The 19056-nt window shown below is 53.5% G+C and overlaps 1 protein-coding gene across 2 annotated transcripts in view; it reads left to right on the plus strand.

Moving 5' to 3' along the window:
• Positions 1-19056, plus strand: part of MRC2 (mannose receptor C-type 2) — a 108905-nt gene that overhangs the window by 63124 nt on the left and 26725 nt on the right. For both annotated transcript variants that reach the window (XM_084615842.1, XM_084615841.1), the window contains 5 exons: positions 588-698; positions 13264-13379; positions 14952-15100; positions 15904-16121; positions 17850-17992. In XM_084615842.1, coding sequence (XP_084471968.1) covers positions 588-698; positions 13264-13379; positions 14952-15100; positions 15904-16121; positions 17850-17992 — 737 coding nt within the window. The remainder of the gene's footprint in view (positions 1-587; positions 699-13263; positions 13380-14951; positions 15101-15903; positions 16122-17849; positions 17993-19056) is intronic.

Genomic DNA, 19056 nt, shown 5'->3' on the forward strand with positions numbered 1-19056 from the left:
TTTTGGTTGGTTTGTGTGCGGTGAAATCAGCGTTTACTGACATTTACTGATCAAAATCTAATCCTGCCAAGCCTAGATTGATGGCATCCCTGGGTGTGAGCACTGTGCCAACAGTCCCGGAGACTGGCACGCTTTGTGTCCATCGTAAGGGTGTGGCTCAGACAGCAGTGTGTCTCCAGTGTCCCCTAAACCTGACCACGAGGGTGGTCTCTGTGACCGACCCATTCCTTGCCTTCTCCTGCAGAGGCTGCTGACAAGGGGGCTGTTTCCGGTGGTGGTTGTAATGCGTGGTCAGTGATCCACTGAGAACCGGACCAAGTGCCACCAAACTCCTATCACACTGCCCTCCTAAGCTGGATTTGAACCAACCAGAGGTTCTCTGCAAGATTAGACCCTGTAACAGGGGCAGATAAAAGGAAGAGGGGATCCACAATGAAGGTGTAATGTAGAGCAGCGTAGGAAGGAAGCACAGGGTCGGTGGGACTTACCCAAGCTTGCCACTGAAAATATCCCATCTTTGCTCCTTTGAGAGCTGCATTTGCTGTGATCGACCCTTTGCCTGACCTGCTCTGTGCCATCCTCTCCAGGAGGGGAGGTGGAATGACAGCCCGTGTAACCAGACGCTGCCCTCCATCTGTAAGAAGCCCGGCCGGGTGAGCCAGCGGGGAGAGGAGGAGGAGGACCACGGCTGCAGGAAGGTGAGGGGGCTGGGGGCCGGGCTGCCGTTAGCTTCACTGAGGTCCAGGCAGAAATTAAGGAGTAGGCCTCTACCAGCCCAAGCCCCACTGACCAGGGCTGAAGCCTGAGTCCCCTAGCATCGCCTCCTCCCCCCCAAGTCCCACAGTGTTGCTTATTTCCACTTTTAGAGACTGAATTACTGTAACAGTTGCATGACATTTATTCACAGTGACTCTGTAGAGAGGATGTAAATTCGCTTCATGGGACCCCTATGGTGTGGAGCCCCAGGCAGCTGCCCTGTTGCTGCCCCGCTAATGCTGGCCCTGGCTGGGGAGCGGGGGGCGGTGCTGCCAGAGGAAGGAATCCCATTTGGTACTTGAAGTACCAAGCCAAGGAGCTGTTGCTTGCTTCAGGTCAGGTAGTCTTAGAATGGAGCAGGCACCCTGCTTGCCCATGTCATCCCAAAGGACCCTTGGGCCCAGGCTGTGGGGGCGTATTTGAGCAGTCCTTTGCCAATGGTGATGTGTACATGCTTTGGAGGGATGGTGTCTCCATTTCTTATGACCAGGGAGGGACTTAGGAAACCCAAATGGGGCGGTGAAGGTCAGTGAAACACTGGGCCTCTCCCTTCGACCCCCATGACTTTGGGACACAAAATCTAAACCCCTTGGTCATCAAGGTGAGACAAAGCTTCCTTCCTAGGCGTCCCACTGCTGCACTGCAGGATCTGTAGGCACAGCAGTGGGGCCATGGCATCTCGGCTCATTGCCCATGAGCCCTCCAGAGCGAGCAGCTTGCCTCAGCGCCTGAAGGTGCAACTTCTAGGCAGACTTCGCTAGTGAGGTGTGCGCAGCTGCAAGCTGCCTTCTGAGCTCTTTTAGCCCAGCCGCTGGTGGGGCTCAGCTTTGCACGGAGCCTTGCTGCAGACAGCTTGACTTCCTGTCTGACGGCAGGGGAGGGGTGTGGGAGAGCTGTAACCCTGACTTGTCTCTGATAGATCCAGCCCCAGGGACTGTCACCTGGCTGGTGGGTGGGGCCAAGTATGGGATTTACAAAAGGGGGCTTTGAAGGAGAAGGTTAAAGCTGAAGAAGGAGGAGTGAAGAATTAAAGAAAACCCCACCTTTCCCTCCTCCAAGCTCCTAGATCCGGGGATAGCGTGCTGAAGGCCTGTGGGGAGATGTCTCATGACAGCTGTGTGCTCTCCCTCTCTGTCCAGCTGTACTCGCTGTCGTAGTGTCCAGACGTGCATCCGCCCTTGCATCAGGCCAGCTGTGCAATGCCGAGATGCGTCTCCAGTCCAGCTGCATGCTGGCCCGGGTCTGATGGGACACAGCAGTGCTGTTGATGTCTGCCACAGAGGGGGCTAGTGGGGCTGTTTGCTGTCAGTCTTACCAGGGGGGAGGTGGAGCTGCGAAATACCAGGTGGTACAAGGTGACATGAATATATCCTGGATAGGGAGGAGCCCCGTGCCTCCTGCGAAAGACTGAGCACCCTCTGCTCCCATCCACGAGAGCAGCTAACGTGAGCAGGGGGGAAGCAGGTTTGAGTCCAGCTGGATAAATCCCATCTTCCATCTGTTCCCTGTTAGTGTGGTTAATGTGAGGCTGCGCCCCCCTGGTATTTTAGGGCGTGTGGGCCATAGGCAGGCTTTGATTAGCCCTGTCAAATAAAGGGACTGGCAAACCAGTTGCAGTAAGACATGCATCCCTGCCCTCATCCTGAAATTGGTCTGCTCCATTCACAGAAAGTCTGTTCCTCCACTGAGGCATCTTGCCCAGCTTGGCAGCCCCAAGAGGATCTGAAAGCCAGGAAAAAGCAGCTACTCAGGGCAACTGGAAGGTGCCTCCATTTGTCCCAGGGCATTGTACTTCTTTCCTCTCCACCGTTGCCCCTATGGGGTGGCAGTTTTGCGTAGTGGATAGCGCATTGGTCTGGGTTTTGGGGACTAGGGGTCTATTCCTGGCTCTGCCACTGGCCTGCTGGGTGACTTTGGGCATGCCTCAGTTTCCCCACCTGTAATATAAGGATAATGTTATTGACCTCCTTTATAAAGGGCTTTGAGATCTACAGGTGAAAAGTGCTCTATAAGAGCGAGGTATAATTATATTGCACCCCTCCTCTCTCTTTCAGCACTCAGGCTGTTCTGCGACCCGACCTCATTGACTTGGGTCTCTGTACCAGCTGGCTGTGGCCATCCACCAGATCCCTTAGCATTTCCACTAGCTTCCGCTCATCCAGTTCTAGGCCCTTTAAGGGTTTGTAAATGGGTGTAAATCCTCATTTGTTCAGTGTTTGCAGTAAGGACAGAAGCTGGTCACACAGGGCTTGACTCACGCTGGCCCATGAGAGCTCTCCCGTTCCAGTCCTGGTATATGGCTTTGAAGGGGTCGTGCAATGCAGACATTTGCTCCTGCTAGAGTATGGGACTTGACAACATCACACCCAGCATCTTCTGCCTGGTGGACTAACAAGCTGTCCTGAGCCCTCTGTTGAAGCAGTGGAAGCTACTGGAGATGTTTAACACTGAATTGTACAGAGCTCTTGAGATAGATGCAGGGAACAACCCTGCGCTGGCCAGGGGGGTGGACCAGATGTGGCCTGTGAGGGCTCTGAGTTCCATGCTTCCTGATCAGCTGGTTGGCTGGCATGGAAAGATGCTACAGCACTGGTCAAAGCTGGCTTTCAGAGCAGCCCCTCCAGTTGTGGCATTGCCCGAGCTCTGAGCCCTGCAGCTGCTGGGGGCAATCGAGGCTGCAGTACGCGGTTCCCTTTCTCAGGATGGCTTGACGAGCCATAATCTGGTAATGACATCTGCAGGTTTTGGCTCCATCCTGCTTGTCCATAATCATGTTTGATCCGTGTGCGCTGAGGCTGCTGCATCTTAGGGGGAGGGGGTGCAAATGGGCTGATGAAACCGACACGGAGGATTAAAAGCAGTTAAACCCTGCACGGAGGATTAAAAGCAGTTGCCAGGGCAGCGTTTGTTCTAGAGCAATTAGCCGCCTCGGGCCTTCTTTACGCTGCAGCTGCCTCCCCTCTGTCTTTCCGGTTGCTCTCCTCTCTTCCCGCCACTTTCCCCTCCATCCCACTCGCCTTGGCAGGCAGTGCAGGAACTCCCAGAGTCTGCCAGACCTCAGGAGTGACACACTAATCCCTCCAGCATGGCTCAGCTGGGCTGCCTGCCCTTTGGGAAGGAGCTGGCCTCTTGATGCACTGAGATCCTGGCGGGATTAGGGAGGCAGCAGATGAGGAGCATCCCTCCCTGGAGGCTTTGGCAAGTCAGGCTGCTGGCTTGCAAGCAGACAGAAGGGGTGTGGTGCGTGTGTGTGTTGGGAGGAGGGGGGGGAATTGCATTGCAGTGCTGGTGCTGTCCACCCAGCTGGAATCAGAAACTGAAGCATCTCAGCAGTGGGGTCATTTTGCCTGTGGCCGGCAGGTCCCTCGTGCTGCAGGGGTGGCTCTCTGGCCGGTGGTGCTGCAGGGAGCCCTCGCTGCCCACAGACCGAGCAGGGCAGCTCAGGGTAGGGGCCGGAGGTGAGCTGCCTGCACTGAAGGGATCGTGCTGAGGTTGAACGTTTCTTTTTCCAGACCCCTTGTTTTGTCTATGCTTCCTCACCCTGTTACTGGGGTGCTGCTGTCTGTTGCCTGATGCAGGGACTCCAACCTGATCTCTCTTGGTTTTGTGTTCTGGGCTCTTTGCATAAGGGCCTACCTTGAGTGACTTTCCATCTAAGAACCCATTGTCCCCACAGGGGACCCCGATGCTGCCCTGCACCACAGAGAAGCTTCCTCTGCCTGCTCTCTTTGTCAGTGCTTGTGTTTAAGACACAAGGTCTCCCTGGGCTCTGTTCCTGGCTCTGCTGCGGCCGCGCTGTGTAGCCATGGCCAAGTTACTCCCTGCCTCAGTTTCTCCATCTGTAAAATGAGGACAGTACTCACCTGATACCCACGAAGGCTGTGAAGCTCCTTCCATTACTGTTTGTAAGGTTCTTCGCCATGCTTGGGTGGAAGAGGCTAGGGTGGGTCACAGGAGGTGGTGGTTCATGAGTTTCACCCAAGTCTTGAAAATCCCCAGAAGATAAACCTTATGCAAATTACCAGTAAGGCTCTGGTGATCTGAAATTACTGTAGTATCCTTCATCCTAAAGGAACCCAAACCACATTTCTCTGGGGATCTCTTCTCCCACCCCCGACTGCAGCCACCTCTAAGGTGGATCTCATCAGCCGTTTTAACATCTCACAGTAATGATACACAGCCGCTTAGGAGAAGAAGTGGCGAAGAATCCAGCCTCCAGGTAAACTGGCAAAGAAGAATGTCATTATCTAGGTTGGGGAGAACACCAGTGTTAATATCCCTTCCTTATGGGGGAAAAGTGCCATTTGATCTTCAGTGACCAGCTGTGCTCAGGACCTCCGTTTTACAGCTGATCTGAAAAAAGGTGTCCCTGAGGGCAGGGTCCCTTAGTGCCAAACTGAAGCATTGGGTTCAGCCCTGACTCAGCGAACGCCGCGTAGTGCATCCCCATGCCAGTCCTTGTAATACCATGGAGCTTTCCCGTCACAGCCCAGCCAGCCTACAGGTGCCTCGCTCTGAGATCAGCAGAGGTACAGCACGCCTCTGTTTGCAGCCATCACGCTGTCCCTCGACTGCTAAGGGATGAAACTGCCAGGAAATTAAATGAGATCCTGAGACTGCAGATTATAATGAAGAAAAATCCATTCCCTTCCTCCCGCCCCTCCAGTTCTTTGTCATCTGCTATAAGGAAATCAATGTCCTGCTGATAACTGGCCTGCTACCTTGTACCTCTCTGTAACCTCCTTCCAGCCTGAGCTATGAAATCTGTTTCACACACACACACACACACACACACACACACACACACACACTGCCATGCACACTCGCTGCCCACAGCGAGGGAAGGAAGAGCGCCTTTCCGTGTTTGGTTGCTGTCTGGGTACTTAAAGCCAGCGCTGCTACAGCCTGACTCAGAGGACAAAAGCACAGCTGGTTACCAGAGAAATACCAAATGGGAGCTCACAGTGAGCGAAGGCTGCGTGTGAGTAACTTGGAAGCCAGCTGAAATCATGCCCAGCCGGCAGGTCTCTGGGGATCCAGCCATCAAATTCCACTCGTTCCCTCCATCAGTCTGTTGATTCACCTCATGAAGCATCCCGTGCTCTGGCAGAGCTGAGGGCCAGGGGCGGCCTTCTCTGGATGTGGCGGGCATAGGCGGAATTGGGGAGGAGGGGGCATGGGATGGCGTTGCCCCTGAACTTCAAGCCTCAGACAGGCAACCTGTGTGTGCAATGTGAGGAGTTTTCCCAGAGGAGACAGGAGCCTGCTCCCAGTCTGTGCCCCTGAAGCAGGGAGTCAGAATTTTGTTTATAAACAGAGTGATTAACAGGGGATTAAGATAAGAAAGGGCTGGTAGGATGTTTCCTAAAGTTCAATGATCTGTTCCAAGCTTGGTGAACTGCAAAAAGTAAGTAGCCTAAATGATAGAAAGTAATTGTAGATTTTTCTACAGTTGTTTCAATTGTTGGATTCAAGAGGCGGTAAAGAATCATAGAATAGAATATCAGGGTTGGAAGTGATCTCAGGAGGTCAAAGCAGGACCAATCCCCAATTAAATCATCCCAGCCAGGGCTTTGTCAAGCCTGACCTTAAAAACTTCTAAGGAAGGAGATTCCACCACCTCCCTAGGTAACGCATTCCAGTGTTTCACCACCCTCTTAGTGAAAAAGTTTTTCCTAATATCCAACCTAAATCTCCCCCACTGCAACTTGAGACCATTACTCCTTGTTACTAATACCTTTCTTTGAGAAGAGAACTGATTTTTTTTTAGACAACGGAAGTGCAGTAGATCTGATCTGCCTGGATGTCAGGCATTTGATACAGTTCCACATGAGAAATTACTAGCTACATTGGAGAAGATGGAGATTAATATGAGAACTGAATGGTGGAAAAGGACCTGGTTAAAGGGAAGACTACAACAGGTCATACTGAAAGGTGAACTGTCAGGCTAGAGGGAAGTTACTAGTGGAGTTTCTCGGGGATCTCTCTTGGTACCAACCTTATTTAACATTTTTATTACTGATCTTGGCACACAACATGGGAGTGTGCTCATAACATTTGCAGATGACACAAAGTTGGGAGGTATTGCCAATACCAAGGAAGACCAGAATACTGTACAAGAAGATGTGGATGACCTTATAAACTGGAGTAATAGAAATGGGATGATATTTAATAGTGCGAAGTGCAAGGTCATGCATTTAGGGACTAACAACAAGAGTTTTTACTATAAGCTGGGGACTTATCAGTTGTAAGTGACAGTGGAGGAGAAAGAATTGGGAGTATTGGTTGATCACAGGATGACTGAGCCACCAATGTGATGCGGCTGTGAAAAGACTAATGCAGTCCTAGGATGTATCAGGTGAGGTATTTCCAGTAGAGACAGGGAAGTGTTAGTACCATTATACAAGGCACTGGTGAGACCTCCTCTGGAGTATTATGTGCAATTCTGGACTCCCGTGTTTAAGAAAAATAAAACTGGCACAGATGCAGAAAAGGGTTACTAGGATGATCTGAGGAATGGAAAACCTACCTTATGAGAAGAGACGCCCAGAGCTTGGCTTGTTTACTCTAACCAGTAGAAGGCCGAGGGGAGATCTGATTACTCTGTATAAATACATCAGAGGGATAAATACCAGGGAGGGAGAGGAGCTATTTAAGTTAAGCATCAGTGTGGACCCCAGAACAAATACATATAAACTGGCCACCAACAAGTTTAGGCTTGAAATTAGGCAAAGGTTTCTAACTATCAGAGGAGTGAAGTTCTGGAGCAGCCTGCCAAGGGAAGCAGTGGGGTCAAAAAACCTAACTGGCTTCAAGACTGAGCTTGATAAGTTTATGGAGGGGATGGTATGACAGGACTGCCTACAATGGCATGTGGCCCATCGGCGTCTGCCCGTAGCAAAAATCCCCAACAGCTGGAGACAGGACACTAGATGGGGAGGGGTCTGAGTTCCTACCAAGAATTCTTTCCCAGGTATCTGCCTGGTGGATCTTGCCCACATGCTCAGGTCTATCTGATCATCATATTTGGGGTCAGGAAAGAATTCTTCCCTGGGTCAGGTTGGCAGTGACCATGTGGGTTTTTCACCACCTGCAGCATGGAGCACAGGTCACTGACAAGTTTAAATTAGTGTAAATGGAGAATTCTCTGTAACTCGGTCTTTAAGCCCTGATTTGAGGACTTCAGTAACTCAGCCAGAGGTTAGGGGTCTGTTAATGGAGGGGGTGGGTAAGATTCGATGGCCTGCTGTGTGCAGGAGGTCAGACTAGGTGATCACAATGGTCCCTTCTGGCTTTGGTAAGAGTATCTCCATAAGAATATACATTACAATTTTAAACCTAACCAGTATCCCATACATGACTTGCCACAAGATGTCAGACCGTGTTAGTATTAGAGCTGAATGGGGTCTAATATTTTTTTTTTTTCTTAAAATAGGAATTAGATACAATGCTCCTGTTGGATATTTCTAAATTATTACCTGCAAAACCACTAGATTTTTCAGTTGCCACATAGCCCCTGGAACCATGATTAAGATTGCACTCCCCCGCACCCTCCATCTGAAATGGCACCCCTGTGGGCAGGCACGGAATTTGTCCACCCCCACCCATGCGTTGACCTGACTGGAGCCACCCTCCCAAATACAGAAGTCAAACGACACCTATGGTGGCAGGGAGCAGGGACGTGGAAGGAAGGGGGGAGGGAGAACAAGGGCTCTGGGATTTCCATCGAGGTGTCTCAGAGGCTGTCTTGCCATCAGTGTGGTGTTGAGGGGGATTTGCCTCAGTGGCATTGAGGACACTGCAGACTTCATCCACTCACTCAGGGTTCCCTAGTACCCCCCATGCATCTGTCCTCGCAGCCCCCCCCCCCCGTGCTGTCCTTACAGTCTCCCCCTCCCCTCAGTATCTCCCATGCTTCTGCCCTGATGGCTCCCCCTCCCAGCCCCCCCACCCGATGCCCTTCTGCATGGCTTGCCCCAGGAGTGCACTTCCCTGGCAGTCATGCATTGTGAGCAGGACCCTGTATCTCTGTCCCTGCGTCACAGAGGCAGAAAGCACTGGCTTGCTCACTGGGTGACAGGGCTGATGGTGGGACCCAGGCATCTGCCTCTCAGCCCAATATGCCCACCCCAGAACCCTCCTTCCTTCTCCCAAATTCCTTCTAAACCAGACCCAGCCTGCCCTGCCCTAGCTCCTTGGGGTTGGTCTGTAGGATCCTGTACCCAGCCCATTGACTTCTGCGGAGGAGCCAGCAGCCGCACTGCTTTGTCCTATATAGAAAACATGGTGGTGTTTTTGGCAAGTGGAAACACCATCTGCTCAAGCTTTTGGACATGTTTCTCCCAGGCCGCACTGCCAGGTTGGCCAACGAGCTGCTTTTGTTTTTCCCTTCCCCCTCCCCATCATCCATACTCACCCCCACCCCTACCACCATCAGCTAATTGATTGGTGTAAAATCCACAAGCAAGTCAGGCACTTGGGTACCATGTGAGCTGGGTGGTGGGCAGCAGAGAGAGGTATTGGGCTGGGTTAGAAGGGGGATGGAGCAGGTGAGAAGGGGACTTGGGACGTGGGTTCTGGGAGGGAGGATGCAAGCACATGGAAAGGGGGGGACCGGAAGCACTAGTGGATGGAGAGTGGTGCTGGAGGGGGTGACCAAGAGGAGTGGGACAGGGTGTGGGGGCCGAAGGATCACAGTTGATCGTCCAGCCGAGAAGGGTGCACAGTAGTGCAGGGCAGGATCATCAGGGGGGAGCTCAGAGCATCTGGGCTGCAGGCAGGTGGTGTTGCCAGCTCCTGGTGACTAAACACAACTTTTCCCTCACCTGCAGCCCACCCTGCCATGCCAGTGCTGGGCTCCTCCAGCACCCATCGCTCCTGAGCTGCAGCACCCCTGGCTTAGCCCCCAGTCCTAGGTCTCCTCTGAATGCTGCTGTGAAGAATTTTCATTGTTCCCGGCTGGGGCCTCTTCTGAGAAGAGCCTGCTCTCCATGCCAAACTGTGCGGTGGTTTTGTAATGCAGACAGATGTGGACGAGGGATTGGACTGGGGCAGCCAAGCTTCTTCTCAGCAATAATTGAACCCAGGTCTTCATGGGTGAGAGAGGCTGGTGTATTAACCCGCTGTGTCCCAGAGCCCTTTGAGAGCCAGTGTTGGAGGAATGCAGCTTGCAATTCCCCTGGAATGTCCCCAGGGCTAGGGGGAAGGTTCTGAGGGTGACCCACGTTGTGGGACGCCTGAGGGTGTCTGCCACTCCAGAGGGTACCATTCTCCCTTCCCCCAGCCTTCGTTTAAATGCTATTTCTCTTGACGTTGGGGAGGGGCAGGGAACTGCCCCCATCTCCCACTTCTGTCTTGCTGATTTCCATGTAGGTGGATCTGTAAGGCTGTAATAGTTTGTAACCCACAACTGTAGGCCAGCCTGGGGTTGGAACCCACTGGGGAAATGTGAGTTCAATTCCTGGTCTCAGAGCCGGAGTCTCCTATTGCTTACACCAGGGTAAATCAGTGGTCACTCCACGACCGCTAATGGAGATACATTGGTATCAAATTGAAGTGAGGGGACAATAGGGCTCAGTCTCACACTCTGCACGCTGGAAGTGAGAGGTGGGTGCAGGAGTCCCTAGCGAGCAGTGCTCCTTGGTGAGGGTTGGGAGCCAGGATTCCTGGGTTCTGTTTGTACTCCTGCCTCCCCTGTGCTTCAGGTACCCCACTGGTGAGCTGAGGCTGACGATCCCGACCCACCTTTGCCAGGAGGTCCTTGGCTGAAAGGAACTATCTTCACTGCAGCTCTGCTCCTTACAAACAAAATCAACTGAATTGGAGTAAACCAATAATAATCAACACCGGTGTTGTCTGATCAGAAGCCATGCACGAGGAGGCACCAACCCCCCTCTCTGTGTAACTCTGGCGCTCCCAGCCCCCTCCTCCCTCCCCCATTGCTGCTCTTCCCTCTTTCTGTCTTCTCTCTTAATTGTGGGCTGTTGGGCAGGGATCACACTCTTCCTGTTTGCCTGCCAGGGACCCCGAGCATGCTCTAGGGTCCTCGAGAAATAATCATGATGTTTCTTGGCAATCAGGGCTTCATTCTGTAGCTTGTGCTGCTGCCTTCTGAGGCTGTCCCTCACCTGGTCCTCCTTTGCATGTTGTCTCTTCGGTCTGTTGGCTGTCTGGGGCAGGATCTGCTCTGCCATAGGTGCCGACTCCATGGGTGCTCCGGGGCTCAGGCACCCACAGAAAAAAAAATAGGGGGTGCTCAGCACCCACCAGCCACAGCTGTTCAGCGGGGACGCCAATCAGCTGGCTGGCGGGTGGTGCTCAGGGCAGAGCAGCGAGCGGTGGGCGGTTTGGTGGGGGGCGGAGAAGAGGCAAGGCCTCGGGGAAGGATTGAAGTGGGGGTGGGGCCTTGGGGAGGAGCAGGGTGGAGCACCCACCGGGAAAAATAAAGTTTGGTGCCTGTGCCCTCTGCATACCTTGTGGGAAGGCACCTGGCACGCCACTGGCACTGTGGAAATAGAATCTTCTGCATATGTGGCTGGATAACTATCTGGTTGCCGGGGGGGGGGACTTTTTGCCCCAGGTTTTGCCTCTGCCTCAGGCTGTGGCTAAAAGTCCACCAAGAAAAGAGAGGTGGGGTTAGCATGAGGCCATTGCCCCTGTCACATGCTGCATTCCAGCAGGAGAATGCTCAGAACAGGTGGTACTTGACGCAAAGGTTTCCAAGCGCTTTCAGGCGAGCGCTCTGAGTAAAGCAATCAGAGCCAGGAACTTGGGAGTTCACATGCTGGACCTGACACTAATGTGCTCGGTGAGCCTTAGGAAGGGCCATCCCTCTTGGTCTTTGCCTCAGTTTCCCCATTTGCAAAATGTGGATGATAATTCTTCCCTACCTTGCATGGGGGTTGTGGGGATAGGTAGGGATAAGGGGACATGCTCTCTAGCCTGTTGACATCACTCCTTGGCATATTGGACATTGCTGCGCTTCTGGTTGTGAGGATTGATTAGCTGGGTTTGCCTAGCACTTTTGTAATACACAAAGCTAGTGTGAGACTCTGTATCCCGCCGTGGCCGGGCCCTGTGGCTATAGAGATGGCTCTTTGCTCCCCCGTACGGGACCTGCTACTTTAGCTGTAGCCGTGGGGCCAGCTGCTGGTGCTGGAGTTGGTGGGAGGTGGGTTGTGGCAGTGTGCGCAGCTCACAAAGGTGGAGACGATGGTCTTTTGCTCACTGGCTGGGAGTGCTGGGACTTAGGGGGGCGATAGGGAGGGGGATGTGGGCCCCACAGCGTGGATAAGCTGCTCAGCCTGTTTTGCTCACACCACACATGATTTGTCAGCTTCCCTAGGGTGCGGGAAAGTGGCAATGTGGCCCAGGCCTGAGCAAGGCCAATTTCTCCAGCTGAGCCCCTCCTTCCTTCTCCCCCGCCCTGGCCTCAGGCTGGGCAAGGAAAATCCTCTCCCGGCTCTTTCCTTTGTTCTGAGTGTTTCCTTTCACTCTTCTCTGCAGTGATCAAGCCCCCTTCCTCCCACCCCATGCAGCCGGGGCTGCTGCTGCCTTTGCCAAGCATTTCTGGAGCTCTCTGCACAGTCCCTCCTGCCTGGCAGAGAATAGACCCTATTGTGTCCCCAACTCCAGAGAGGCTCCAGCATCAGCAAACCAGGGCTATTAAAGCGGACTGCGGTGGGACTTGCTATTTGCTTGGCTTTCCCACATAAGGAGGGGATTGTATTCCCCTCCCTGTACCTCCCATCGGGGCCGGGATGTTAGCAACACAAATTTTTCTGTTACTTTGAAGCTGCCTCAATGTTTTTTTCTGCAGCCCTGTCCTCTCGGGCTGCAATCTTGTTAGACCTCACCAGATAAACAGGGTCAAGCCGGGTTAGCCTGTGGATGGGAGACCTCCCAAGAAAAAACAGGGTGTTTCAGGAAGTGGTGGTGGTGAGTCAGGTCATGGCGCTTTTCCCTCTGAAGCCGTGCTGAGCCCAGTACCCCAGGAGTTGCAGGGGGCTCTTTGCCACTGTGTTTTGGATGAGACACAACACTGTTGTCCTAAATAATTCTAGTTTGCATAGCGATTGCCAGGCTGGCTGAAACCCAAGGTCTATCTTAGGCCAGTCTCCTGTCTCTAACTGTGGCCAGCATCAGCTGCTTTCAGAGGAGGATGCAAGGAACCCCCTAGTGGACTCTTGATCAATAACATGTCTGTGGCAGAAGCTCTTTCTGACCCCAGGCCATCAGTGGTTTCTTATGGCCTGAAGCAGGAGGGTTTATATCCCCAGCAGATTGTTTTATCCTAACTAGTGGAACTGCAGAGGTTCTTCTTATTCATGCACATGTTTGATCCCTTTTCTGAATCCTGCTAGGCTCCTGCCCTCAGTAACATCTTGTAGCAGCGAGTTCCACTGGACAGTTATGCATTGTGGGTAAAGGGCACTTGGAAAGCACATCTGCTCAGATGGTACTAAAGTCTGCAAGATGTCTTACCATCATTGTCTTCTCTTGCCCCAGGGCTGGAAATGGCACAGCCCCTCCTGCTATTGGCTAGGAGAAGACCGTGTGACCTACAGTGATGCACGGAAGATGTGCATTGACTATGGGGCCACCCTTGTCACCATCACCAACAGGTGGGTGTGCTCTGGGGATTAGCTCTGCTGTCATGGGTGTTCAGCTTCCATTCCCTCCGGGACATGCCCATAACCCTAGCTGAGGTCACTGGAGTCCCATCCCCGCCGGCTCGGTGCTGAATACTGCATTAACAGAGGTGGCCTGTGGTCTGAAGAAGGGAAGGGGAGGGAGGACCCCTGGTTTCTATTTCCAGCTCTGCCACTGAGTGGCTGGCTCTGCAGCCTTGAAGCAAGTCATGTCCCATTTTCCCCCATCTATGTAATGGGGATAATGGTACTTCCCACAGGATACTCCTACGGGAATTCTGTGCTACTGCTTGTGTGCATAATTAATTTTTTGAACAAAAAAAGCTTCTGCAGACATGTTGATGCAGTTCCACCTTTTGCCCACGAGAGGGCGCTGTGGCACGAGCGCAGCAGCTCACAGCAGAAAATAACTTCTGCAGTTCTGCCTTTTGGCCAGCAGAGAGCGCTGTGGCAATAGAGCAAAGCTGCAGCTTGCAGCCAGCAAGGGAAGAGGGAGAGCTGCCTTCTTCTCAGACCTTCTCAGGCCAGGTCAGGAGACAGGGGCTATGGGGGACAGACAGCATGGCGTGCTGTGGGAGTGGGGGGGGGGGTCAGATGGGCTCATAAGGGCTAGTGGAGGAGGACAGACTGGGGCAGGGGCTGAATGGGAATGGAAGCACAGGGCACAGGAGGTACAGAGACACATGGGAGTGGCTGAGTGGAGGCACAGAGACACATGGGGATGGGGAAGGGGGACAGGGAGACATAGGGACAGGGGAATGGCTGGGTGAGGGCACAGAGACACATGGGGACAGGGGCAGATGTGCCTGACTGAATGGGAGAGGCTAGGGGTCAGCCAGGGTCTGCATGGGGGAAGCACCCTAACAATCCCTTCCCACCCCCCAAAAAAACCTGTTTTATACTTTTCCCACCCATACCCAACAACCTTCCAAGTTCACACCCAGCCTCCTTCCCAGCAATTTACTTCCCTCTCCCTCAGCTCCTCCATTACCCTGACTCCCCCAAGCCTTTGCACTGCTTCTGAGTCTGGGACATACTGTTCTGTATTGTAGTTTAAATGAATTATTACTGAGAGTTCTGTATTAATATGCCTAGTAAGGAATCTATTTGTCAAAAAACATTTCCTGAATCTTTTTTGTTGTCTGTATTGTTACAGACATACTTGCTGACAGGTATTTTGAAAGAAATGACCAAAAATAATTGAAACTGGTGTGATTATAGGGTATTATTTTGACAAATAAAATATGAAGAATTTTGCAGAATTTTAAAATATTGAGCGCAGAATTTTTAGGTGCAGAATTCCGCCAAGGAGTAACAGGAGGCAGAGTTAATTAGCGGGTCACACAGCAGGAAGTGTCTGAGACTGTACTCCTTGTGTGACAGCCACTGGGGATTGAACTGGGGATCTCCAGAGCTAAAAGCCTGAGTTTCTACAGCTTGAGTCAAAGCACTAGGGCTGGGGGCAGGAACAGACCCATGTCTCGGGGCCAGAGCCACAGAGGAGGAAGATTAACCGCAGGGCATCCCACTGCTCTCCCGTGTCAGGTTTGAGCAGGCGTACGTCAGCAGCCTCATCTATGGCTGGGACAGTGAGTATTTCTGGACGGCGCTGCAGGACATCAACGAGACGGGTGCTTTCCGCTGGCTGAGCGGCGATGAAGTCATGTACACCCACTGGAACCGCGACCAGCCCGGTAATGGCAAAGAAGCCAGCTGGGGTGGGGGTGTTTGCTCCCTTCCCCAATTTCCCATCGTTCTCCACAGCGAGACGCATGGTAGCTTCTGTTCCCTGAGCATTCTCCAGGAAAACAGAGCTGTGGCAAGAAGCTCAGGGCCAGATGCCGATGGCAGAAGGAGCAGTAGCCAGCTAATGACAGCAGCTCTCTCTACCTCCCTATCTTCCTGGGTGTGAAGGAGTAGACCCCAAGCAGGGAGGGGAACCATCTGGAGAAGCACAAGGGGGGATAACGAAGAACCGTGGAAGGGAACCAGGCAAAAGAAAACACCACCACCGTCCAATCTCTTGGGCTGTGGGTCGATCTCCCACAGCAGCCCCAGCACGGGAACCAGTCAGCAGGGGACACTGGGGCGCATCCTGTAGGGGGTGCACCTGGTGGCTCTCATCCATTTCTCCTTCCTATGGGCCCTGGGGCCCTGATGGGGAGGGGATCGGTCCCACTTGTCCCTGTGCTGTTTTAGCCCCGTCGCCCCGCATCCCCGTAGCATAACTTCTCCATTCCCCACCCATTCCACCCCCCCGAGGGTGGCACTGCCAGCCCTGCCTCCCCTGCTCCTGGTCCCCTGGATGCCCCAGGGCAGCAGTGGGGTCTGTATTCATGCTGTCTGCTTGGTGCCCACCTGGTGGTAGGGGGATGGGTCAGCAACGATGTCCCTAGGCAGGGGCCTGTTACGCCAGGGTAGGTGGCTGGGTTCCACTGTCAGCTATCTAGGCTCAAACCTTGTCCCCCTCTCTGCCCCCTTTCCATGAGCGTTCCAGGTTACAACAAGGGTGGCTGCGTCGCCCTGGCCACGGGGAGCTCCATGGGGCTATGGGAAGTGAAGAACTGCAGCACGTTCAAGGCCAAATACATCTGCAGGCAGAACCTGGGCACCCCAGTGAACCCCGAGTTACCAGCCCCATACCCGACGCCCAGCCTCACTGGCTCATGCCCCCAGGGATGGAGCTCGGACCCCAAGCTCCGACACTGCTATAAGGTAAGAAGCAAGCGTGTCCCAAGGAAGACAGCAGGGTTCTCTGGGTTTGTCCACCCTGCACACTAAATCCAGGTCCTGGTTCGGGTTTGAGTCCAAGCCCCTCTGAGGCTCAGATGAAAGCCCCATCATTTTGCAGTGTGGATGCAGCTCAGGCTGCAGCTCTGAGTCAGAAACTCTGTGTAGTGCGGTGTGGACACAATAGCACAGCTGTGAGACCCGGGTCCAACCAGAACACCCTCCCTGCCCCCAGGTCTGTCTCTTCCCCCTCTGAGTCCCTGCCCCTGTTCTCCCTCTTCCCCCAAGGCCCCACCCCCTGTTTGCTCCTCTCTCCTCTCCCCCTTCCTCGTAGCTAGATCCTCTTCACCTTCCCTCATCCTCCCCCACGCCTGTGGTAACGGGACTTTTGGTGTCCGGTCAGTACATCTGACCAGACATTGCCAGGTCCCCCTTGCGACTGGACATTTCAGTCAAAAACTGGACACCTGGCAACCCTGTGCCAGCCATGGACACAGAGGCCACTGCAGGGTAACCAGGCAACCTGCAGAGCCCTCACTGGTGCCCTTGCGAGGCAGGTGAAAAGTGGTTGTAAAGAGCGAGGGAAGGGAGTGAGTGTGCACCCAGGGAAGCACTCTGGCCAGTCTGAGTCTGTCACACACATGCCCTCCCCAGGCAGGATGCCGTTAAGCCACAGCCCTGCCCTGGAGGTGGGGTGTGGAGGCCTGGCAGAAGCTCCTGGAGGCTTGCATGGATGAGGCAGACAATGTATCTCCTGCTGCTTGGCCCAGTTCCAAGGTGAGCCCCCCCCCCCCCCTCCCCGCGCCCATCCAGCCCTTTGGGCTGGCGAGAGGGTGGGACAGAGTTATGGGCTGCTCTCCCCAAACACCTCAGGGAGCCAGTGCTGCCGGAGGTGCTGGACTCCCCCAGTCCATGGGCGTCCAGAGCCCAAGCACCAGCCATGTAGCTGGCTCCTGGGCAGGGAGTGGTGGAGAAGGCTCCTTGGGCCTTGGCCTCAGCGTGTGGGAAGCTGCATAGCAGTGAGGGGCCGGAGGCAGGGGGTAATTACACCACTCTGGGTCTCTCTCTCTCTCTCTGCTGCTGTCATTGTGGAGGATGGAAAGCAGGTTGCCTGTCCAAGCCAGTTCGTTATCCCCAGGACTGGATGTGGCGGGCTGGGAGGCAGAGCTGCTGGCCGAGAGGCTTTCCTAACTATAAGTATATGGGATGGCAGATGAGGTCCTGCGAGCTCTGGAGAGCCTCCACCCCTGTCCCTTGCTCACTGCACTCATTGCTAAATTCTGCTGCTCTTGGTACATGTTACACAGGCCAGCTGGTGCTGTGGGACAGGCCCTGTGTGTCACCGGGCTGTGAATGGCACCTGCAGGCATCTGAGGCTCTTTAAAACACAGTGTGGAGACCCCCCGGGGGAGCTGGCCCCAACTGCCCATGGATCTTTCCCACCTTTGGGAAACTTGGCCATGGGGTGAGGTGCAGTGGCAGGTGCCTGGTTTGCAGAGGGTGGTCTGTGCCGCTGAGAATCCACTGTGACTGGACAGGCCTCGGCCGCCCAGCCAGGTGCACCAGAGGTCAGGCTGGAGTGGACTCAGCATCTCCTCATGCTTAAAATGCCCCTGGCGAGAGGGGCGGTGGCTTGGAAGCTGCAGAAGGGAACTGTGGGTGTGCTCTGGGCATGGAGCAGAGCAGTGAGTCTGCCCCTCTTCCCCGCGCCAGGTGTTTAACTACGACAAGCTGCAGGACAAGAAGACCTGGATTCTGGCCCAGCTGTTCTGCCGTGAGCTGGGGGCGCAGCTGCTCAGCCTGGGCAGCTACGAGGAGGAGCATTTCGTGGCCAACACCCTGAACAAGATCTTTGGGTGAGGAGTCAGTTGTAAAGGGAGCATGTGCACGTACGCTCTTGCAGCCATGTGGCTGTGTGTACAAGAGTATGCATGTATTTGTAAGCATAGATGCATGTGTATGTGTCTGTGTGCTCACATGCATGATTGTCCGTGTATACATGCGGTTTTGTAGGCAAAGCGTATACGCTTACCTGAGTGTGAGCAGGTACATACAGTGTGTGTAAATGTATGTACATAGTACAAGAGATGGAAAAGACAGGACGGTTTACTTTGGGGAGGCAACCAGGACGTGACACAGATGTATGAAATACTGAATAGGCTCGAGAAGTTGCCCAGAGCCCATGATGATGGATATCCCTGTAATAATAGAAATTGTCAAGTAGATAGGTGAGAAACATGTAGCTATTTACCCTTCCTTGTCAGAACAAGGAGCTGCTCCGTGAAATCATAGGGAGCAAGCTGTAAAATGAGGAAACGCTTTTTTTACATAAGGAATGATTGGCTTGTGGAACTCATTGCCACAATACCTCTCTGAGGCCAAGACCTTAGCAGGACTCCATGCATTTATATGGATAATGAGAACACCCAGAGGTACACAGTAAAGATTGAAACCAAGGAGTGTAAAGCTTTCTGCTACAGGGCGTAAGCCAATCAGAAACTGCATCTCTAAATAACTACCCGAGGACCTCCCCCGCTCCCCATGAGCAGGTTATTCCATAATTCTCTACTAGGAGATTCCTGTGACTTCCGCTGAAGCATCTCGGACAGGGTACTTGGACTAGCTGGGCCACTGGTCTGGTCCTGTGTGGCATTTTTTATGTCCTGTGTCTGTGTAGCTGTGCATGTGTGCATACATGCATGTTTTGCCAGTGCTGGTGCATAGGCAGGGTGTACGCTGTAGGCAAAGCATGCCCACATGAGTGCCTGAAGTGCGGGTGATTTTCTCATTGGTATTCCTGGAGAAGGGGATAAAATCATGTTCGCAGATGCATTGTGGGATGTACCCCCTGCGTTTTGCCCATTCTCGCTGCTGTGCATCCAGGGGGCATTAGAACTGGCCCTGGGTGTTCTTCCTAATA

Source organism: Lepidochelys olivacea (assembly GCF_965140295.1).
Source record: "Lepidochelys olivacea isolate rLepOli2 genome assembly, chromosome: 27".
Classification (NCBI taxonomy): Eukaryota; Metazoa; Chordata; order Testudines; family Cheloniidae; genus Lepidochelys; species Lepidochelys olivacea.